Below are 23155 nucleotides of genomic sequence, written 5' to 3'. Positions count from 1 at the left end.
GTCTTCCTCTTCCAGGCCATCCAAGGGGGCCCCTATAACGGAAGTGGTTGGGGGTTATCCCTGCCCTGTCCTGCTCCAGAGACTGTGCTGGCTCCCTAGCTCCCTGAGGAGATAGCATAAACCCTTTCTCCTGGCATTTGAAGCTCTACCCTGAGCCTTTGGGACCAGGAGGGGGTAGAGCACTGTACTTTGAGGGGTATTCTAGGTTGAGAGGCAGGTTTGCTCTGACATTCAACCTGGGAATCAGGCCTGTGGCCCATCCACTCACCCACTGCCTCAGGTCGCTAAGAATGGCAAAGATTACCAGAAGCCTAGGCTCCTCTCCAGCCCCTGCTTGGGCTGGAGGACCTTGGCAAAGCGCCTGTCTCTCTGAGGGGCCCCAGCTGCCTCTCCATTGAGTGAGAGGTAGACACAGAGAGAGTTCCCCTACACTGTCTGCTGAGCACTGCCAGTTCTGCGGCTCAGGGTCGTGGACGGCCAAGGTGACCCCAGCTAACCCTTCCCTTGGACCGTGTCTTCCCTGACAGATTAAAATCTGGGACATCCCCAAGCAGCTGCTGGCAAAGAACCTCACAGCCTGCAAGAAGGAGCTGGTGGGCCACGCCCGCAGAGTGGGCCTGGTGGAGTGGCACCCCACAGCCGCCAGCATCCTCTTCAGCTCCGGCTATGACTACAAGGTGGGTCTGTGTATTAGTTTCCTAGGGCTACCCTGACATATGACCAAACTTGGTGGGTTAAGACAACAGAAATGTATTCTCACATAGTTCCGGAGGCCAGAAATCCAAAATCAAGGTGTTAGGAGAGAGCCATGCTTTCTCCGAAGTCTCTAGGGAAAAGTCCCTCTGTGCCTCTTCTAGGTTCTCGTGGCTCCAAGCATTCCTTGGTTTGTAGCTGCATCACTCCAGTCCGCCTCTGTCTTCTGCCCTCTTCTCTTGTGTATCTATACATCCCCTCCTCTTCGTACAAGGACACCAGTCATTGCATGTAGAGCCCACCCAAATCCAGTATGACCTCACTGTAACGCATTACACCTGCAAAGTCCCTGTTTCCAAATAAGGTCCCATTCTGAGGTTCCAGGTAGATATGAGTTTGGTGGGGGCGGGGGGGGGGTGGTGGTGGTGGAGACGCTATTCAATCCATTAGTCTTTCTGGAGGGGATGGGCTGGACCCTGTCCAGAGAAGCCTCCCCCTGCTCCATTGATTTCAAAGCTAGCAAGCTGTGGGCCCTGTGGATTGGGAAAATTCACAGTAGAGGAGACCTAGATTCTATTCCCACTCCATCCCTGACTTGCAGTATGACCTGGGAAAGTCCCTTGTCTTCTCTGGGCCTCAGTTTCTCAGTCTGCACACAAATGGGGTTGATGTGGGATGGGAGTGGTTGAGAGGTCCTTTACCCCTTTCTGATCAGAAGTGCTCTATTATCTATTTATGTAGGGTGTGCTACTGCTTATGGTTGTACAGTTTATCTGTACACAACTCCAGGGGGTGCTATTCGCATTATAGACTACGGGAACGGGTTGCCCTGGAGCTGTGCAGTGCACAGCCTGTGTAGCTAAACATGGCAGCCCTTGTTATCTGTGTGGTAGAAACTGTTGCTAATGACTGTTTGAAACCCCCTGGACTATCTGGTCCCCTGGGGTCCTCCCAGCATGGATGTTTCATTGCTCCAAGCAGATGGTGTTTTCTTTTCACTGCCAGATAGCCTGACTCCCCACTTCCCCCTCCTGCCACGTGGCAGCTTCAGCCAGCAGACCCATCCTCCCACCCGAGGCCTCTTGGCCAAACTGCCATCTGTGGCTTCCCTCCCGGGGATACCGTGTTTCACTGCAGCCTGGCTGGCGCGTGACTGTGGAGGCCAGGGCGGGGCTCGGGGGGATGCACTGTGCTCAGAGCCGGCTCTCTGCCATGCAGGTGATGGTCTGGAACCTGGATACAAAGGAGGCTGTAATCATGAGCCCCGTGAAGACAATTAACTGTCACCAAGACGTGATCCTCTCCATGTCCTTCAACACCAACGGCAGCCTGCTGGCCACTGCCTGTAAAGACCGCAAGATTCGGGTTCTCGACCCCCGAGCAGGAGCCGTCCTCCAGGTCAGTGCTGGGCTGGGGTCTGGCTTGGGGTCAGAGGAGCAAGGAGTGGAGTGGGCATGGCAGGGTGGGGGAGGTCTGAGAACAGGGCAGTAATGATGTTAATGTTCTGGCCAAGCCTTCATGCGTGTTTATCCCCATCTGTTGGGGGGGGCGGTGTAGAATATGTCATACCTATTTTTCAGATGAGAAAACTGAGGCTGAAGAGAGGCTAAGGGACTTGCTCACATTGAAAGCTGGGACTGGAACCTGGTCTAACTCCAAAGCTTGTCATTGTGCCTCACCTCTGTCAGGAGGCATGACATGGGGTCAAGAAACCTCAGGGCACCACTGTTATCCACTGTGTGACCTTAGACAAGCACTTTCTGATCTCTGAGCATCTATTTTCTCATCTGCAACAATGGGCCATTAATCCTTCCTCTGGGAGGGTTAAATGAGATATCCCAGGTGACAGTGGCCACCCAGCCCTATGCCTTGCATATACTGGATGCTCAATAATAATCTTTTAGCAAAAACATGGAGCTGGGCCGAAGTTTACCTCTGTCCTAGCTCAGAGAAAGAACTCTCAACAAAAATAGTGGGAGAGACTTTATGTGGAAGGGAGAGACCCAGGAAGGCTTCCTGGAGGTGGTGCCTCTGGAAGGATTCTCCAGGCAGAGCTGGGATGAGAAAAGAAGGCATTCCAGGCGGAGCAGCAGCATAAGCAAAGACAGGGTGTCCCTGACCACACATGTCCCTCCAGGAAGCCAGCTATAAGGGGCACCGAGCCAACAAAGTGCTATTTCTGGGGAACCTGAAGAAGCTGCTGTCCACGGGCACATCCCGATGGAACAACCGGCAGATGGCCCTGTGGGACCAGGTGAGTCTCCCAAGCAGCCCCACCAGAGCCCCTCACCAGCGCCACACCTTGTGCATCTTGTTGTTCAAGGAAGGGGAGGGGTCAGGACCCAGGAGAAGCCTCGGCGTGGGGGAGGAGAGGTGGCTGAGTTTGGGATCAGGACTTGGAGGTGGGGGGGAGGGCAGGAGAAGGAAAGGGCCTTCTAGGCAGAGGGAACAGCTGGAGCCAGCCCTTAGAGTGAAATAGGGAGGTGTGTGGGCAAGAGGAGCTGCCTGTTCAAGGTGGGTGGGGGTGGGGATGGGGATGAAGACCAGGCCAAGTAGTATTGATTTCAAGGAGCACTTGGCCGGAGTTCGACAGATCGCTTCCTCTCTGTCTGAATCTCCTTGCATTATAGTAGATAATAAAACAGGAGGAGGGGGGCTGGAATGACATCATGTGTATGAGAAATGATTCGTTAAAGGTAAAATGCTAGCAAGGGAAAAGGAGGTGGTCTCTCTCTCTCTCTCTCTCACACACACACACACACACACACACACACACACACACACACACACAGCCCTGTGACAGGAATTCTTAGCACCACCAAGGGGCACTCCATGAGTGACCCATAGGCCGTCCTGGTCTCCCTTCCCTTGCAGGATGACCTCTCTGTGCCTCTCGCAGAGGAGGACCTCGATGGCTCCTCAGGCGTGCTGTTTCCGTTCTATGACTCGGACACCAACATGCTCTACGTGGTGGGGAAGGTCAGTCTGACACGGGAGGGAGGTGGCGGCCTGGTGCCCTTGGGGTACGGGGCAGGGGCAGGGACAGGCAGGAGTGGCTAGATACTCTCCCCCTGTGGTGAGCCTCACCCCTCTCCCACCTTCCTGGCTCCACAAGAACACCTGGGACCAGGGCTTTGCCAGACACCCTGAGCTAGTCCCTCCCAAGTTCTGGGTCCAGATAAGGAGGGACCAGTCGGTGTTTCCTGTCAGGGGCACCTTCAAATTTGAGGCACAGCAGGTCTTCATTGGGTAAGACTATCTTGTACTTGGCATCCCTGGCCCCTACCCACCAATGCCAGGAGCAGCACCCACATCCCCACCTAGTCATTATGACAGTGACAACCAGAAATGCCCCAGGGGTAAGACCCACTGGATGGTCTCAGGAACCCCACTTCTGACCTTGGTGTGCGGCTCTCAGATGGGAGTGGGGTTCAGGCCTGTGCTCCCAGAGCCTCTGCCTTGGAGGCATCTGTGTGGGCTTTGGGTCATGGTTGTGGGGACTAAGTGTTAAAATGAGGTGCCTTGGTGCCCTGCTGCCTTGGTGACAGTCCTCTGCTCTGCCCTTGTGAGAGGCAGCTCTGCCAGCTCTTCACTCACAGTCCTCTCCAGGTTTCTGCTGTGTGGCAGTGGGGACCAGGTGGGGGGCTGATGGGGCCCGGCTCTGAGCGGTGCCCTCCCCTCCACAGGGAGACGGGAACATCCGCTACTATGAGGTCAGCACCGACAAACCTCACCTGAACTACCTGACCGAGTACCGCTCCTATAATCCACAGAAGGGGATCGGTGAGTGTGGGACACTGAGGCCACTTGGGGCCTGGGGAGACAGGGATGAGTCAGGCCTCACCCTAGAGAGCCCCTCACTGGGGAGGGAGACAGTGGGTCAACGCTCTGAGTCATGGGAGCTCTAGTTGAGGTATGCGGGAGGTTCTCTGGGAGCACACAGGAAGAAGTCCGGGAGGGCTTACTGGAGGAGGCAAGACTTGAAGAGCCAAAAGGGAAGCAGAGCACAGCATGGGGAGAGGATGAAGGTGTTCTAGCTGAAAGTTAAGCAGTTACAGCAGTAGCAAGGAGTTGGGGAACACTGACCTAAGAGAGGTCCTACTTTTTAAGTGTGTTTAGGGATTCAAGACAAAACAAAACAAAACAGGATGCAACTACATGCCCTCTACAGGAAACCCACTTATATATAAAGACACAGCTAGATTAAAAGTAAAGATGGAGGTACTTCCCTGGCGGTCCAGTGGTTAAGACTCTGTGCTTCCACTGCATGGGGCACAGGTTCAATCCCTGGTCGGGAAACTAAGATCCCGCAGGCCACGCTGCACGACCAAAAAAAAAAAAGTGAAGATGGAGAAAGATAGTATGCTAACACTAATAATCAAAGGAAAGCTGGCATTGCTCTAATAAGAGCATCTGGGTTGGGAGCTATGGGGAGGGTGATGGAGGACCTTGAGCAGAGCACACTTTCTGTAAAAGTTTAGCTAAAATCCTTGAAGGTAGGGAAGAAAGTCTGAGGATTTCAACCCCATTTCCCCAGCTCGGGACCTGGTCCAATGTAGGACTGTTTGTTAAGGGAAGGATAGTGGAAAGAGGCTGGTCTCTGTTCACTTCCAGGTGTTCAGCCTGGCTTTGCCACTCACCCTGGGTCCCTGGGGCCCCAGCCCACCCTGAGGAATCTCTTGGCTCTCCTTGGTCATCTCCCCACAGGTGTTATGCCAAAGAGAGGTCTTGACGTGTCCTCCTGTGAGATCTTCCGCTTCTACAAGCTCATTACAACCAAAAGCCTCATTGAGCCCATATCCATGATTGTACCCCGGCGGGTAAGGGTGGTGTGAGCCGTCTCCGAGGGAGGTAGGGAACCCCTCCTGGAGAAGAAGGACCCCGGGACCTGGAGCCTGGAGCCCACGCCCCTGGGGGAGCAACAGGGAGGCTGATGGCCCCTCCTCAAGGGGAAGCCTTTCTCGTGGTCAGCACGCTGTCCCTCCTACCTCTGCTCTTGAGTTGCTCTGTGACGCTGGGCACATCCCTTTGCTCTCTGGGCTTCAGTTTCCTCAACTCACAGGGGTTGGGGGGAGTCTGCACCCCTGGATCTCTAAGGGCCCTCCCCCACCATTCCCACTCTCGCTGTCCTGACTTCTCCTGCAGTCGGAATCCTACCAAGAGGACATCTACCCGCCCACGGCAGGTGCCCAGCCCTCTCTAACGGCCCAGGAGTGGCTCAGTGGGATGAATAAAGGTGAGGAAGGCAGAGAAAAGGCCTCGGCTGAATGTGGGGGACAACGGAGCGTCCAGTGGCCCCAAGTAGCTGAGAGGGGTTTGGCTGGTATTTGTGTCCTCCCGTAACCCCAGAGGACTGGTCCTTGACAGTCGGTTCCCAGTGGTTAGGATGGTCGCATATGGGTCCAGGAAGGGAGGGGCTTGTCCCAAGTGGCTCAGGAAACTCCCTCCGAATCAAGGGATTTTGCTCCAGGGAAAACGTCTTTAAATTCTGGGCTGTGCAGAGTGACTGGAGAGTCTCAGCTAGATGCCCCATGCCCATCCTCCCGCCACCTCTGCAATTACTCTTTGACCCCAGAAACCCTCTAGGCAGCAGCCCCCGCCCGGGCCCTTCTGCCCACTCTGCCTGCCCTGACTCTCCCTCCCTGGCCTGTCAACATAAGGGCCTGTGCAGGGGGAGGCAGTGTGTGCTCCCACCCCTGCTGCAGCCCCCGGAGCTGCCTGCCGCCCCCTCCCTTTTATGTGTAACCCTTAGACAGTCTCGCTCCTCCCTGGGCTCGGTTTCCTCATTGTAGCCGTGTTGCCTGCCTCCCCTGCTTCTTGGGGTGTTGGAAGAATTCATAAACTGGTAGACGGCAGAGCGCAGCGCAGGTGCGAGGGGCCCGCGGTGTTCTGGGGCAGTCCCTACAAACCAAGCCTCGCTTAGATAATCACACGAGTGTGTATTTGCACTCTGCTTGCCCTGGTCTGTGGGTTTGTGCCTGTCTGCATGTAGCCATATCGCCCACACGTGTCATGTGTATCTCTGTGTCTCCGTGTGGCTTGTGTGTGTCTGCGTGTGTCAGTGCCCCCCATGCCCACCTGCTCAGGGGCACTCAGTCCTCACCCAGCCCTTTGCTTCCCTCCCAGGGCCAGTCCTGATGTCCCTTAGGCCTGGCTCCGAGCTGCTGAGCCCCCAGCCTCTGCCCCCAGAGAGACCCCTCTCCAAGCCCAGGCCCCACACCTCGCCTCGTCTCTTCAACCAGACAGAAAAGCTGGCTGCAGAAGATGGAAGGAGGCCCCTCTCCCTGCTGGAGGAGAGGGCGCCACGGTGGGTGGCAGAACACCGACTGGAGGAGAAGAAAACTTGGTTCACAAATGGCTTTGACATCTTCGAATGTCCCCCACCAAAGACAGAGAACGAGGTGCGAACGAGGGTGGGGTAGGCCTGCCAAGGGAGGGGAGCAGCTGTGAGCAGCTGGGGGGCGGCAGAAAGTGAGGGGCGAGGAAAATAACCAGATGTGTGGCCTGGCCTAGCCCCGTAACTCACTTTGCTGATTCACTCACAAACACGTCATGAGCACCATCTGCGTGTCAAGATGGTGGGTTTACTTACAGGTGGTAGGGAGCCATCTGTAAAATGCCGAGGGTTTGACTTGGTAGGTAGTAAAGTCCTTTCCACTTCTGATGCTCTAGGATTTTCTGTGCGCTCAGAGTCAACATTTGTTAAGTGTCTACTGTGTGCCAGGCCCTGGGTAGGTAGGCACTTCAATATATCATCTGACTGTATTTTCTCAACAGCCCTGGGCGCGTGTAGCAGCTAAGAACACGGGTTGGGGTCTCACAGAGGGATTCTGATCCTGGCTCTACTGAGCACTACTTCTAGGACCTTGGACGCGGGGGCTGAATCTCTCTCTTTTTTAAAATAAATTTGTTTATTTATTTATTTATTTTTGGCTGCGTTGGGTCTTCGTTGCTGCGCGCGGGCTTTCTCTAGTTGTGGCGAGCGGGGGCGAGTTGCGGTGTACGGGCTTCTCATTGCTGTGGCTTCTCTTGCGGAGCACGGGCTCTAGGTGCGGGGGCTTCAGTAGTTGTGGTGCACAGGCTCAGTAGTTGTGGCTCGCGGGCTCTAGAGTGCAGGCTCAGTAGTTGTGGCGCATGGGCTTAGTAGTTCCGCTGCATGGCTGAATCTCTCAGCTTCAGTTTCCACAGTGGTGGAGTGGGGGTACTAATACTACCACCCTCGTAGGGGTGTTGTTAGCACCCAGTGGAATAACGAAATCCTTAGGGGGGACACCCAACATCTAGTACCATTCTATACAGTGGCAACAATTATAATAATGCTGAGGTTAGTTTTCTGATCCCCAGTTTCCAGAGGAGGAAATTGAAGTTCAGAGAGGGTAAGTAAACTGCCTGAGGTCACATAGTTTAGTGGTGGTGAAAACTCCAATCTCCAAGACTTCAGGGCTAAGTATCCTTTGCTCCACCCATGGGGGAATCTAAGGAGGCAAAAAATGTCTGAAACGTCAAGACTTTTTGATTTTCATTAATTGGGTGAAGAAAACTAGGTTTTTGTAAAAGATGTATGCCATGACTGTCCCCTCAGGCCTCAGCCACGTAAATGTAATCACCCACCTTTCCGAGTCAAAAAGGGGCAATGTTTAATGCTTTCTGCTGGTGTCCTGACCCCTTGCATCCCAGGACACCCAGGTGACCTTCCCCTCTGCTCTGTGCTTTCCCAGCTGCTGCAGATGTTCTATCGGCAACAAGATGAGATCCGAAGGCTCCGGGAGCTGGTGACCCAGCGTGAGGTCCAGGCCAAACAATTGGAACTGGAGATCAAAAACTTGCGGATGGGCTCAGAGAGGCTCTGAGCAGGGTCCTCTGCCCTCCTCGCCCTCAGGGACACCACTCGGCTCACGGGGAGGTCCGGAACCAAACCACAGGTCCCCCGAGAACAGCCACTATTTCTGTATTTTTTACCAGAGATGAAACTCTTGGTCGCAGAAAGATTCCAGTGGGACCTGGTGCCGATTTTCTATTTGCCTTCTTGAAACAACAGTGTCTGAATTGACTCTTTTTAGATGATGCCTTGCCTTCTGTTTAATTGTTTTGAAGGGTCCACAGTAACTTCTCAAGGGGAAAAACATTGTAGAAAGTTAGAGCTGGAAGGTCCTAGGAGGTGAACCTTCCTGTGGTTTTCAAACTGTGGTGCATAGCAAGGGGGGAAGGCTAAGTCAGGAGGGCTGTGCACCGCCCCCCGCCTCCATTCCTACCAGTCAGCTCCCCTTCTTTCTGTTTTATATATTAGCTTCTATGGAATACATAATTCTGCTACTAAAAAAATATTAGAAGTTTGAAAACCAGTGACGTGGCCCAACTTCCTTATTTTACAGGTGAAGAAACTGAGGCCCAGAGAGAGGCAAGTAATCAAGGTCCCCAGAGAGTTCATGGCCGGGCTGGGCTGAGCTCCTGGTCTCCTGGGTCTGCCTTTCTGCAGTTTATGATGTAGCAGATGTGCAGTTCTCAGCCCACAAGGCAGGAATCCGTTGGTTCTGGCCTCAGCTGTGCCCCTGAGTTGCTCAGTGACCTCTTGCAAATCATTACCTCTCTGGTCTCACTTTCTCCATCTGAACAAGGGGGACCCTGGAATGCGCTGCCCTCTATAGGATCTGCCACCTGAGATAAGAAACCTTGGCCTTGACCTAAGGAAAACTACTTGTAGGGTGATGATCTGGGTTTGCTGCAGGAACTCCAAAGACATTGACAAAGAGGCAGAGGAAGTTTAACTTCAGGGAAGTAAGTCAGGGTTCAGCCTAATTGTAGAACACAGACGGGAGGCCATCCTCTCTCTCTTCAACCAGAATCAGCTGAATATGGGTAGACACTATCCCTTATGTGGGGATGCAGACAGCAGAGTGGTGCCCATGGCTACTGACTGCCACCACCAAAGCCCTGAGGTCGCAGAGCCTGCCTCCTCCAGGATGATGTAGGCAGATTTCAGCCCAAAGTAATAGAAGAGGTCCCCAGGAGGTAGGGAGACCCAGCCTGGAAGTGTGCCGGCAGAGCCCCATGGCTGCCCAGCCATGAGGGTTTCTGGAGAAGGATGACTGTACTAGGCAAGGAAGCGGGACCAGATGGCCCTGACTTCCCTTCCAGCCTGAGAGTTTTTCTGTGTCCCTTCTTTGCGAATCTGTATTCTGAGCCCTTTCTCTAAGGTTCTCTCCTTCTCAGTGGTCAGTACAACAACCCAGCTAGAGACGGGGAATGTTGGAAGTTAAATGTGCCCCTCTTTACCAAGGCTATGCAGACGATGAGTTTGTCCATTGCACAGGGTGATCCTGGAGCTAAGATGGGAACTGCAGGAGGCCACCTAGCCTGGTAGGTTTCAACCCAGGCTGTACCTTAGAATCCCCTTGGGAGCCTTCATGAAATACAGATACCCAGGCCCAACCTCAGACCAACTGGAGCCGAATCTCCAGAGTAGGGCCTGACCTTGTGTATGTTTTTATAAGTTCCCAGGTAATTCTGCAATACAGAGAGGACAGAGACCCGCTGGGCTAGTCCCTCTGTACCTATTTGCAGTAAAGGTGAGGACAGTGAGTGCAGACAGGATCTGGGACTTCAACCCTGTCTTCTAAGTCCATGCTAGAAGCTCCTAAAAAAAAGTCAAGAAGCATTGTCCTGGGTGTCTCTGGGACCCTGACTGCAGCACAGTGAGGGCTCTGTGCTCCCGACTGCCCCCCCCCGAGCCATGGCTGCGTCCCCTTGTTTGCCCACACACACCAGGTGCCCATGTTCCTTGTCGGGTTTACTCAGTCACTGGGGCCTGCCAAGCTTGCCAAAGGCCAAATCCCAGGCATTGTCAGGGGAGCAGAGCTCCACTGGATGGGGTTACCTTTCCCACCTCATTTGCGGCCAGCATGTCACAGTTTACAAAGCACTCCCACCCTCAATCACTGACACATTCTACTCTAATACGGGTCAGCTAGGTGTTATTATCCCCAAGTTCAGAAGAGAAGACCTAACCTCAGAGAATGAAGAATCATCAAGCCCAAAAGGCACTGGCTGCAAGGCATGGAGGTGGGGCCAGTCTGGAGAGCTTCCCACATGCCTCCTCGACACAGACATCCCTTCCTTCTCAAGCTCTCCCCACCCCTGAGGGACCCAGACCTCGTGCTTAAAAACAATACGAAGGCATCCATGAACAAACTTCTTTTTCCTTTTTTTTTTTTTTTTACATCTATAATAAATTATTTAAATTATTTCACAGCAAGGGAGAGGGATAGGTAATTTTTATCAGATATTTTTTTAAGACATTTTTTAAAATTACATTTTTGTTCTTGACTGATGAAGTGGAACTCGCCCAGCATTTGCAGGGCCCTCAAGCTCAGGGCAAGCGGAATGTGTACTCATCTCCTTACTCCATACCCTAGGAACCCCCTGACTGTTGACTCAGGAACTTTCTCAGAATGAAGACAGCACTGGGAGATGAGCTTTGGGGTGTATCCACCTTAGCTCTACAGTCATTGAGATTTTATCATAGAGGGAAGCAGGAAGTCAGAAATCAATCTATGCTTTTAATATGAAACCGTGCCTGAAACAGTTTGATTGTTTTAATATTGTTTCTGAAATTCCTTGTACCTTTGTAAAAAAAAAAAAAAAAAAGTGAAAATAAATAGATGTGGAATAGTGCAATGGAAAGAATGTAACAAAATAATAAACATCTTCCTAGACATTTTAATGCATGGAGCTTTCCTTGATTTGTTTCACAAATACCAATGACAGTTTCCCTCGATATATGAAAGTAGAGGGTTCTTATGAAACCTTTTGTAAGCCAAAATGGCTAAAGTGAAGAATCAGTTACCTTAACACAACTTGCTAACGGACACACAAAATAAGTCCAGATAAAGCACACATGCTCACAGGCACGGTTCAAAGCTAAGACTGTTGAATGTTGGGATACTGAGTGTAGTTCCTGGGGAAGGAGCTTGGTGGCGCCACTCCCACTGCTTGGGGTGCTAGGGGGTGCACCAGTGCCTCTATAATAGCTTGCTGTAAAACAAACGCTGAACATATTTTTACTTTTTGTCTTTTCTCATAAAAGCGAAAATCCTCTTCAGATTTCTTTCCGTTAGTGAAAGCAAGTACTAATGTATGTCTTTTGTGAAAGCAAGGTGGCATAAAATGAACTTTTGGAAATACCCACTTGTTTGGGCCAGAATCCAAGCTGGGAAACAGGCAAGAAAGACTTGGTTCCTACCCTGCAAAGAGTTTTTAGTCATGGTTGGAAGGAAGGGGACATTCAGGCTGCTCTTGGAGGAGAAGCAAGGAAGGCTTCTTGGAGGAAATGATACTTAGGCAGAAACCTGAAGGATAAATAGGAGTAAACAAGGCAAAGAGCATCTGGGGAAAAGAGTGTTCCAAGCAGAGAAAACCAGCTGTTCCATAGTCTGGAAACAAGCAAAGGGTGGAGCATAGACAGGGCAGAGATCATGAGTATTAAGGGCCAAGGGCAGACTTCCCTAGTTGTCCAGGGGTTAAAACTCCATGCTTCTACTGCAGGGAGCGTGGGTTCAATCCCTGCTAGGGGAAGTTCCATGTGCAAGCGGTGGGCCAAAAAAAAAAAAAAAAGAAAAGAAAGGAAAGAGCCAACGGCTTTGTAGGTGGGAGCTGAGGCTTTTTTCCCTAGCTTTATTGAGGTATGATTGACAAAAATTGTATATATTTATGTTGTTTGTGATTTCTTGAGGTGTATGTGGTAATGATTACGATATGAATATATTGTGAAATGATCACCACAATCAAGTTGATTAACACATCCATTACCTCACGTCGTTACCATTTTTTGTGTATGGTTGAGAACATTCGAGATCCAATCTCAACAAATCTCAAGTGTACAATACAGTATTATTAACTATAGTCACCATGCTGTACATTAGATCCCCAGAACTTATGCGTTCTGTAACTTAAAGTTTGTACCCTTTTCCCCCACCCTACCCTTTTCTGTGAGCCCCTGGCAATCACCTTTCTACTCTATCAGTTTGACTTTTTTTTTTTTTTTTTTAGATTCTACATATTTAGGTATCATACAGTATTTGTCCTTCTCCGTCTGGCTTATTTCACTTAGCATAATGTCTTCCTGGCTCATTCATTTAGAAAATGGCAGGATTTCCTCTTTTAAGTCTGAATAACATTTCACTATATATACGTGCATATACCACATCTTCTTTATCCATTCATCCACTGATGGACACTTGGGTTGTTTCCATATTTTGGCTATTGTAAATAATGCTGCAATGAACATGGGAGTGCAGATAGCTCTGATATACTGACTTCATATTCTTTGGATATACACCCAGAAGTAAGATTGCTGGATCATATGGTAGCTCTATTTTTAATTTTTTGAGGAACCTCCATACTGTTTTCCATAATGCCTGTACCACCGTGGATGCTGAGACTTTAGCGTGGGGGCAGGTGGAGTTTCCAGAATGTTTCTCAAAATTGCGGGAATCGTTATTTTTCTTGGGGATAGGGCAAGAGAGAATTAAGGGAAAATGAAAAGTCTAGGTAATGCATAGCATCCCGGAAGGCCACAGCCAACTTTGGTCCCATCCACGGGGCTGCAGTTTTCTGATCATGACTGGACGAGCGTCACTCAGCGGGGAAGCCCACCTCCTTGCAGTTAGTTAGCCCATTCGAAGTGAGCCCCCATTTGAGCTGTGGCCGCCTCTGGGCTAGACACAGAGCCGGGAGACCGGGCCTGAGCATTCACTGCCCCGGCGGATGGGCGGGAGAGCACCGTGCTGTCCGCAGGGTGATGATGCTGCGGCTGTGCCCTGGCCTGCAGGCGGCGCCCTGCCATATATCTGTCTTTCCCTGCCGGAACTGGGACGGCCCGGTGCGCCCCGCCCCACCGCGCAGGTTTACTATTTCCCCGCCGGCCCCTCTCTGCGCGGCGGCCGCAAAACTTGCGGGTGAATGGCGGGCGCGGCGGCGCCAAGTGGGACTCCTGGGGGGCTGCGCCCAGCGGAGCCCGAAGACGCGCGCGGCTGGCGCTGCCCGGAGCACGGCGACCGCGTGGCTGAGCTCCTCTGTCGCCGCTGCCGCCGCTGCGTGTGCGCGCTTTGCCTGGTGCTGGGCTCGCACCGCGGCCACCCGGTTGGTCTGGCGCTGGAGGAGGCGGCGCGCGTGCAGGTGGGGACGCGGGGGCGTGAGCCCGGGAGCAGCGGGCGGGGAGGTGCGTACTGGGTCCCACTGACAGTTCCCGGTTGGGACCAGGACCCGCAAGGCGGCCCAGAGACCATCTTGGAGGCCGACCTGTTGTTCAGAAAAAGAAACAAGCCCAAGGAAAGGCAAGGCCATCATTTAAGCATAAGAAGAGGTGGGTTTGGGAGTGAGAACTTGGGCGCCCCGGCCGGCACCGGATATCCCGGACCTCACCCACCAAGGCGGGTCTACCACACTGCCTTTGGGCCGGAAGAAATTCTGCCTTTTAACAAAGATGAAAAAAACCTCTCCCGCTTCGAAAACATCTGTGTTTCCGGAAAGCCACACAAACACCTCCTCTGGTTTTCCCTCCTGGAATTCAGAGAGGGGCTGAGGACCGCCTGATCGCCCTGGGAGCGGACAACCCTCATAACAGCCTGGTGAGAGCTAGGCCAGACGGTTCGTGGCCAAGAAGAGGAGGGTTCTGGAGGCCGAGGCGGGCCTTGAACCCAGGACTGCCTCCCACGGGCCCATTCTCACCTTGGAGCTCTCACCCATGCTTATTCTTAATAGTGGAAGGGGGCTCTGGACTCTTGTTCCAACCTTGTGGCCAACTTGTCCAGTGACTCTAGTCAGACCCCTCCAACCTCTCTGGGCTAGGCAGGCCTTCCCGTCACAGACAGGACAGTGTTGATTCTACCACTTCACCTTCAAGAAGTCGTCTGTGGTTAATCCAGCCCCACAATGACCTATTCCCTGCACAGCATGACTTAACACCATCATGGTGACAACCTTGGAGCTCCACTGTGAGAATGGGCCACGTGGGGGCCAATCTAGCAGGTAGAGTCCAGGATTCAAGGCTTGCCTCCGCCTCCAAGATCTTTTTCTTATCTATAAAATGGTTATAATAATAATTTAGTTCCTCAAAATGCTGTTTTCAGAGTTAACAAGGCTGCTTTCAGAGATACAGCTTCTAATAGGCAGGTCCACCCACCTACCCCTTTTGCATCCACACACCCACCCACTCACCTGTCTGTTCATGCATCATCCATCTGCCCATTCATTCATTCATTAGACATCCATTCAACTCATACCTGGTGCCATGAGTCAGGGAATAGACCAATTCTTCCCTGACCTGGAGGAGTTCCTTGGCTAGTGGGGGAAGAACAAACAGTGACAACACAGTATGATAAGTATTGTAATTGGGGAGTCTGAGGCAGTGGTCAGTGGGAGCCAAAGAGAGGACAATGTGAACTAGGGACAGGAAGCCCAGCAAGACTTCCTGGAGGAGGAGCCATTGGAACTGGCCGTGAAGAATAAGTGGGGTTCCACCAGGTACTAGATGGGAGAAGCACCCTGTGACTGGAGGTTTCAAGCACCAGGAAGCTGGGTTATCCTTGGCTGATAGCCAGGAGCTGGACTTGAAGGCTTAGAAATCACAGTGGGGTATGAATGCGCTCCTGGAAGTTGAGACTATGGCTTATACTTGGGTTTCTATTGTGTTCCCAGCCCCACCACTCACTCCCAGACCGCCAGCTAGAATAAAACTGCACACCATAGCAAATGCTTGTTGGATATTCAAATAACAATGCAAGCTATGTCTGTTGAGCACTTACTGTGTGCCAAGCACTATACCAAACACTGTGTACTTCTTATTCTTTACAGCAACTCCGTAGGGGTGTCCCCTTTTTTTGTAGCTGAGGAAACCGAGGTTCAGAAAGGTGAGATCACTTGCCCAGGTCATGTGGAAGGAGAGCTGGGACTCAGACCTAGGAGGTCCCATCTGAGTCTGGGGCTTAGGCTCATAACTTGCTCCAGCTCTCCACTTGAATTTGGCAGCCCCTGGTAATTCTGTTCAATTCAGCAAACACTTCCGGGTCACCCCCTGGTCCCTATGGGGGATCAGGAACCAAGAATGGAGCAGACCTGCCCTCAGGAAGCTCCCAGTTGGTCCAGCAGCTGAGTGTAAGGTGAGCCATAAGAAGGTAAGATGGAGGTAAGGCCTTTGGAGAAATGGCAGTTGCAAAAAGCAGAGATAAGGAAGGGAGCCATCTTAGGTGGGCGAGGGGACCTCTTACACATGCAGGTCCTCTGAACCCCAGTCCAGGCCAGAGGACCACAGACCAAACCTGGATGCAAGTTCCATGAGAGCAGCTCCGAGAACAGGCGCCAGCACATTATAGGTACTCAGTATTCACTCTAGAAGTGAAGGCTCTTCCCCTGACCCCAAGCTGCTTCCCTAAAGTCCTATTTGAGGGCCTGGAAAAGCAGGTCACAAGCAGGACTGTCCTAGAAAAAAAGGGGGCACCTCGAGGTTTGGAGAATACCTCATGTGGGCCTCTGAGGATCAGAGTGGCCCTACTTCCAGCTCATCTTCCAACTTGCCTCATGACTTTGGGCAAGTCAGCTCACCTTTTGAGTCTCAGCTCAGCTGAAAAAAAATACAGGAGTGAGAGGACATGACCCCTGGGGTGACTTGTTATCTCAAAAGTGACAACACTAAGACTTCTCTCCTAATACTTTCACATACAGAAACTCACCCAAGAATGTTTAAAGAATTTGACAGCCAAGAAGCAGCAGCAAGTTGGCAACATAACCCAGACAAGATGCTGCTGAGAAGCTCAAGGCAAGTGGGGGATTCTTCCTTATTCCAGATGAGATGTCCACCTTTGCCCTTGGACACACAGTTCTCCCCAATATAGAGCCAAGGGAAAATGACAAACAGCCTCAAAGGGGCAGGTCAGGTTTGGTGAGACCTGGGGCTTCTGTAATTTAGGGGGCCCTTTTGGAGAAAAAGAACACAAAATTAGTTGCAAGATCATGAAGGGGCCATGCCAGGGAGGGACCTGGGGCTCCTGTTTCATTAGCTTTGTGGTGAATCTGCCTCTGCCCAGAGCCCTAGCCTTGTCCCATAATGCCTGACAAAATGCAGGAACGGCCTTTCCTCCCGCCATGGCCAAAGCCATTCTCTTGGACAGACTAGTCCTCCAAACCCAGCACCCCAGACTGCCTTAAGCAAAGCAAAACACAAGGTAAGGAACACACAAATCGCTCTTTAGGTTTCACTGTTGAAAAAAAGTAAATAGGTATAAATGTATTCCATAAGTATGTACTTTCTTCAGGCTTCTCCTTGCATCACACTTTATTTAAGTGGATTCTTTTGTGGGTTTTAAGTGGGAAGTTGGGGCTGACATTATCCCAGCTGCTGTTTTGACTGTGAGAATGGTGTTGCTCTTTAGGAGCGTTTTAGGTGAACTTGGCCAATCCCTTCCCTTCTCACCCTCAGCTGCCACCGCCTCAAAGTGAGGGCTGGAGTGGGTTGCCCTCCCAGGGTCTGTCTCACTGAGGGCCCTGTGAACCCCAGACTGGCCACCCCAAGTCAGGCAGGGAGATTGGCTCTGACGACCACAGGAGTAGCTGGCACCCAGACCAGGCCACAGAGTTGGCCCCCTGTTTGCCCAACATCCATTATCTTTCGGGTGACAGCATGCCCCAGTTTACTGGGGACAGTTGTGGTTTACACCTGTGGCCCTGGGTTAATTATTAATCATGTCATGTCTTCAAGAGCAAGACTCTGGGCATAGGCAACTACATCAGTTCAAAAGGATTTGGGAACTGAAAGTTGGCACACCTGAAGGGATGGCGGAGGTGCTTTGGGCTGTTCAGCCAGAAGAACAGAGTCAGGGCACAGTCTCACTGTAAATCTCTAAGCAGATATGGTTTGGGGGTCCCCGAGGAAAGAGTTAGGATCCGTGTGGAAAGTCTAAGGGGGCAGGTTTCAGCTTCATCTAAGGAATGGTTTTCTTTTTTGAAGCTTTTCCCCAACTTTTAAACTTTATTTTGGGGCTTCCCTGGTGGCGCAGTGGTTGAGAGTCCGCCTGCCAATGCAGGGAACACGGGTTCGTGCCCCGGTCCGGGAAGATCCCACATGCCGCGGAGCGGCAGGGCCCGTGCGCCATGGCCGCTGAGCCTGCGCATCCGGAGCCTGTGCTCCGCAACAGAAGAGGCCATAACAGTGAGAGGCCCGCGTACCGCAAAAGAAAAAAAACAAAAAACTTTTTTTGAAGTAATTACAAATTTATAGGAAGTTGCAAAAGTAGTGCATGACCCTGGATGGATGACAAGATTCCTTGCCCTTCCCCCAGGCCCGTGGGTGGGCTTTTACTGGTACCTAGTTCATGGATGGAGCGGCTTTCTGTGAATCTGGTTTGATGCGGGTCAGGTGGCCCCCTTCCCGCTCCCAGGACGCCAGGTGCCCAGGGCGCCCTCCTAGATGCCCCGACCCCAGCATGGTGTGGCTCTCATACACCCCTCTACCTCCACCCCACCGGGGTCCCTCACTCAGCTCCTGCCCATGGTTCTGATGCCAAGTTCCCTCTTTGTTTTTGGCACCTGAGGATTTCCCTTTTGTTGTTGTTGTTTGTTTGATTGTGGGTTGGTTTTTGGGGTCTTGTGGGGTTTTTTTCAGCTTGATCGCGTAATTTTAAAATTTACTCATCTTATCAGCATTTCCGTGTGTTTGAAGTAGGAAGGGGGATTTCCATGTCAGCTCCTTCTCCCTTTTTGACCAAAACTATATGTCATCTTACATATGGGGGGTTTTGTGGTTGTTCGTTTAAGACCCTAACCCTTCCCTGTGTCATTAAAAGTTCTTTGTCAGTGTCAGTATTAGAGGCTGTATATTCCATTATAGGGATCAACCATGATTCATGAAGCCATTTTCCTAATGTTGAACATTTAGATCACATCTAGGCTTTCACTCAGGTAAAACAACGCTGCAGTGATATTTGGCACCTTGATTTATTTTCTTTGGGACACGTTCCTAGAAGTGAGTCGCCTGGCTCAATAGGCACAGACTTTTGTAGGGAGTCTGGTGCGTTCCGCTGAACTGTGGCAGGCGTAGTTGTGGCACAGAGGTCTGGGGCAACCATGCCTCTCTGTCCTTGCTTATTCAAGAGGCAGTACTAGGGAAAAGGCCATTTGCCTGAAAATTACTCCATAAAACAGCTTGGTAAACAAATTAAAACCAGTAAAGTTCATAATTGACCAACGTCCAACTGTTCAGAAGCCAACAACCAGAACCCATCCACGCCTTTCCAGAGAGCAATCAAGAAGGACTTGATCATGAATCCCCAGCCAATACCCATTAAATGATTTTTCTCTGACATCCTTGTTAATAGGCTGTTTGCTTCCCCATCATGGCTTTTCAGCGCGCTCATACATGCCAGGTGTAGGGAAAATCAACACTTGCCTGCTGCCCTAACTTTTTACTCAAACTGGGATGAGTTGACAATATATAGCAGAGTGGTTATAGTTTTCTTTCAAATCTTCCAAATTTTCCACAGTGAGCTTTTGTTACTTTTGTGAACAACAACAAAAGAGTATATAAATACATGATATATATATAGATATATATTAGCTCACTTTGAACCAATGTGGCCCAGACAGTGTACTTCCTTGTTTCATTTCCAGAATTCTCTCTCTCAGTCTTTTTTTTTTTTTTACCATATTGCATAGTCAGCCTCATCTTGCCTATACTTAAGTTTTCTACGCTGAGATTTATAACAAAATGTAGTATCATTAAGCTTATTTTGTATATTCTTCTTGAAAAAGTGGATCTGTAGAAACTGCTTGGAGCCCAGTTGGTTGGGAGAAGATATTTGCTCTCAGTTTCTGTAGAAAGGTCCTCCGTGTACATATGTTGCCTCCAAAATGTGTGGATATATCAAGCATTTAGAACACATTTTCTTTCCTTCGTTTAGTCATTCAACAAAGATATATTTCTGTCCAGGCTCACTGACTCATAGAAACCATGTTGTAAGTGTGGACTAATTCCCAAGCTAGCCCAAAGCCAATTTAGTCAATATGAGGCTCTAAACTCAGAGCCTCACCACTGCCTAGAACATTGCATGGGAAACACAGACTTTGGGAGCCCATCCCGTAGATCCTGCCAAACCACACATTCCTGCCCCACTAAGGAGAGAACATGGCACACAGGGGAGCCTGCCCACCCCCATGCCTGCCTGGGTACCAAGGATCTTGCTGCTGTGTGGGCTGTACAGACATTTTGGGCTGAGGAAAGAAGCCGGCCTGATTTTTTTGTTGTTATGATTTTATATTTTAATTGTACTGGTAATACATAAACACATCTCAGTTTTTAAAATTTAAATAGTTAATTAGAATACAGTGTACAGCTATGGAAAGTACAGAGTGAGAGTCCCTCTTGACCATCTCCCCAATCCCACACCTCTTCCCAAACATGACCAAACTAACAGACATTTTATTTTTTTTAATTTTTGATTAATTTATTTATTTTGGCTGCGTTGGGTCTTCTTGCTCCGTGCAGGCTTTCTCTAGTTGCGGTGAGCAGGGGCTGCTCTTCGTTGCGGTGCACGGGCTTCTCATTGCGGTGGCTTCTCTTGTTGCGGAGCACGGGCTCTAGGCGCGTGGGCTTCAGTAGTTGTGGCTCATGGGCTCTAGAGTGCAGGCTCAGTAGTTGTGGCGCACAGGCTTAGTTGCTCCGCGGCATGTGGGATCTTCCCGGACCAGGGCTCGAACCCATGTCCCCTGAACTGAGAGGCGGATTCTTATCCACTGCACCACCAGGGAAGTCCCCAGACATTTTAAATGCACTTGCAAACATGCAGATGCATATATACATGTACACTTTTAATTTTGTTATCTTTTACATAAATGGGATCATCCTATATATATTATTCTGCAACTTGCCCTTTTTCACACGGTGTCTTGAAGAGCTTTCCACGACAGGACATATAGGTCCACTGCATTCTTTGTGTGTGTGTGTGTGTGTGTGTGTGTGTGGCAAAATACACGTAACATAAAAGTTACCATTTTAACCATTTTTAAGCATATAATTCAGTGGCATTAATTACATTCACAGTGTTGTACAACCATCAGCACTGTTTCCAAAAGTTTTTCATTACCCTAAATATAAACTCTGTAATCATTAAGCAATTACTTCCCATTCCCCCCCCCACCAGCTCCTGGTAACCTCTAATCTACTTCCTGTCTCTATGAATTTGCCTACTCTAGATATTTCATATAAGTGGAATCCTTCCCTGTCTGGCTTATTTAATTTAGCATTCTTCCCTGTCCTTCTCTGTCTGGCTTATTTAATTTAGCATCATGTCCTTCAGGATGCTAAATTTGTCCTTCTCTGTCTGGCTTATTTAATTTAGCATCATGTCTTCAAGGTTCATCCATATCATAGCATGTGTCAGAACACTGCATTCGTTTTAATCACTGAATATTATTATTTCATTGTATGAATGCAGCATAATTTGTACAATGAACATACATATGTGCTTCCCATGTTGAATATTTTGTCCAACTTTTCTCTATCTCCAACAATGCTATAGTAAGCTTCTTGGTACACAAATCTTTGTGCACATGTGAAAACATTTTCTAGGATCAATTCCTGCAAGAGGAGCTGCTGCATCAAAGGATTTAAGCGTTTAAAATTTTGATATTATCATATCACCCTCTAAAAATGCAATACTGATGGACACTACCACCTGCAGTGTATGTAAGTGCCTATTCCACACATCCTTATGGACTCTTGGTATTATCCATCAGTTAGCATTCTTCCAGTCTGATGGCCTATATATATATATATATATATATATATATATATACTTTTTTTTTTTTCTGATTATGCTGCTCACTTCCTTGATTGTTTGGGACGCAGAGACACCTGTTCATACATCTCTTGGCATTTGTGTATCTCTGGTCCATTTTTAAATTGAATGATTTCTTTTTTCACTATATGTTATGGATAGTAAGCCTGTGTAGTTTGTTACTTGTCATGTGGCTTTGTTTACAGTGCCTTACCTCTTGGGAAGAGTTTCTTTTTTTATGTAGTCCAACCTGTCATGACTCCCGTTTTGCTATCTGAGTTTTGGGTTCCTCTTATAGAGGTCTTCCCTTCTCAAATTTTTAAAAATAAAATTGTTTTGTATTTTATTCTAGTAGGTTTATTATTTTTTTAATGTATAGTGCTTTGATCTATTTAGAATTGTTTGTTTGTTTAGCTTTTATCGTGGAAAACCTCAAGCATACATATGTGTTTTGAAGCAAATCGCAGACATTCAATTTCATCTGTCAAACTCTGAGCATATTACCTCTATAAGATAAGTACTCATTTTTTAAAATATATAACCATGGTATCATCATCACACCTATGAAAATTAACAATGGTTCCTTAATATTATCAAATATCCAACCAGTAGTCACATTCCCAATTGTCTTATAAGTGTCACATTTTATTTGTTTATTTGAATTAGGAGTGAAAGTTTTCAAAATGCTATTGGTTGATGTATTTTTTAAGTTGATGGTTAACATGCTTCTCTGTCCTCTATGTGTCTTCTAAATTGTTTCTTTAAGTTAGATCTAGAGGCTTAATCAGATTCAGATTCACATTTTTCACAAGAGTACTTCATAGGTGGGGTTCTGTCTGAATTTGTTTTTGTATACAGAATAAGATAAGAATCTAACTTAGTTTTTTTTAATACATGATTAATTGCATGCTGTACCAATACCATTTGTTGAATTATATATATAATTATATTATACTTTTCTAAGCTATTCTTTGCTCTTGATCTTTTTGTCTATGCCTAAGCCACATAGTTTTAAACCCTGTACCTTTACAGTTTGTTTTGATATCTAATAAGGCAGCTCATCCTTCATTGATTTTTTTTTTTTCGGCCATGCCACACAGCTTGCAGGATCCTAGTTCTCCAACCAGGAATCAAACCAGTGCCCTCAGCAGTGAAAGCCTGGCGTCCTAACCACTGGACCGCCAGGGAATTCCCCTTCACTGATCCTTTAAAAGAAATTTTTGGCTTTTCCTGTGCTTATTCTCCCCCATGGTAATTTAACATTTGGTTAATCTGTATGTTAAGACTTTGATTGGGATTACATCCAATTTATAGACTAATTTGGAGACAAATGGCATCTTTATAGTATTCAATCTTCCTAGCCAGGGATATGGTTTTTCTTCCATGCATTCAGATTATTTTATGTCTTTCAGTACAATTTTATGCTTTTCTTTATCTAGTCCCTTACAGTTTTGTTAGGTCTAGTTTTAAATATTTTGCTATTTTTTGCCTACTGTTTTAAGAATGATCTTTATTTCTCCATTCATTTTCCAATTGGTTATAGCTGGTACTTAGGAAAGCTTTTTATAAGTGCTGAACTCACTTTTTAGAAGTTATAATAATTTTTTTCATGTTGATAGTTTTGGATTTCCTGGTTGGCA

The 23155-nt window shown here is 49.0% G+C and overlaps 2 protein-coding genes across 12 annotated transcripts in view; both read left to right on the top strand.

Moving 5' to 3' along the window:
- CORO2A (coronin 2A) overlaps nucleotides 1-10908 on the top strand; it is a 62620-nt gene extending 51712 nt beyond the window's left edge. For 8 of the 11 annotated variants that reach the window (XM_089912566.1, XM_022600152.3, XM_089912568.1 and 5 more), the window contains 9 exons: nucleotides 528-677; nucleotides 1912-2091; nucleotides 2831-2947; nucleotides 3568-3672; nucleotides 4380-4476; nucleotides 5401-5513; nucleotides 5839-5929; nucleotides 6820-7094; nucleotides 8412-10908. In XM_089912566.1, coding sequence (XP_089768692.1) covers nucleotides 528-677; nucleotides 1912-2091; nucleotides 2831-2947; nucleotides 3568-3672; nucleotides 4380-4476; nucleotides 5401-5513; nucleotides 5839-5929; nucleotides 6820-7094; nucleotides 8412-8543 — 1260 coding nt within the window. In that variant the 3' untranslated portion in view covers nucleotides 8544-10908. Of the gene's footprint in view, nucleotides 1-527; nucleotides 678-1911; nucleotides 2092-2830; nucleotides 2948-3567; nucleotides 3673-4379; nucleotides 4477-5400; nucleotides 5514-5838; nucleotides 5930-6819; nucleotides 7095-8411 lie in introns of those variants that run through there. The other 3 variants (XM_089912574.1, XM_089912572.1, XM_089912573.1) reach the window with 3 other exon arrangements.
- A 126-nt stretch (nucleotides 10909-11034) lies between these two features.
- TRIM14 (tripartite motif containing 14) overlaps nucleotides 11035-23155 on the top strand; it is a 28989-nt gene continuing 16868 nt past the window's right edge. The window contains 3 exon segments of the mRNA XM_022600120.2: nucleotides 11035-13866; nucleotides 16411-16478; nucleotides 16480-16504. Coding sequence (XP_022455828.2) covers nucleotides 13651-13866; nucleotides 16411-16478; nucleotides 16480-16504 — 309 coding nt within the window. The 5' untranslated portion in view covers nucleotides 11035-13650.

The sequence above is a fragment of the Delphinapterus leucas genome, chromosome 6, assembly GCF_059928025.1.
Source record: "Delphinapterus leucas isolate spDelLeu-1000000601 "Yukka" chromosome 6, BTC_Dleu_Yukka2, whole genome shotgun sequence".
Classification (NCBI taxonomy): domain Eukaryota; kingdom Metazoa; phylum Chordata; class Mammalia; order Artiodactyla; family Monodontidae; genus Delphinapterus; species Delphinapterus leucas.
This window is presented reverse-complemented; position numbering and strand designations above follow the sequence as displayed.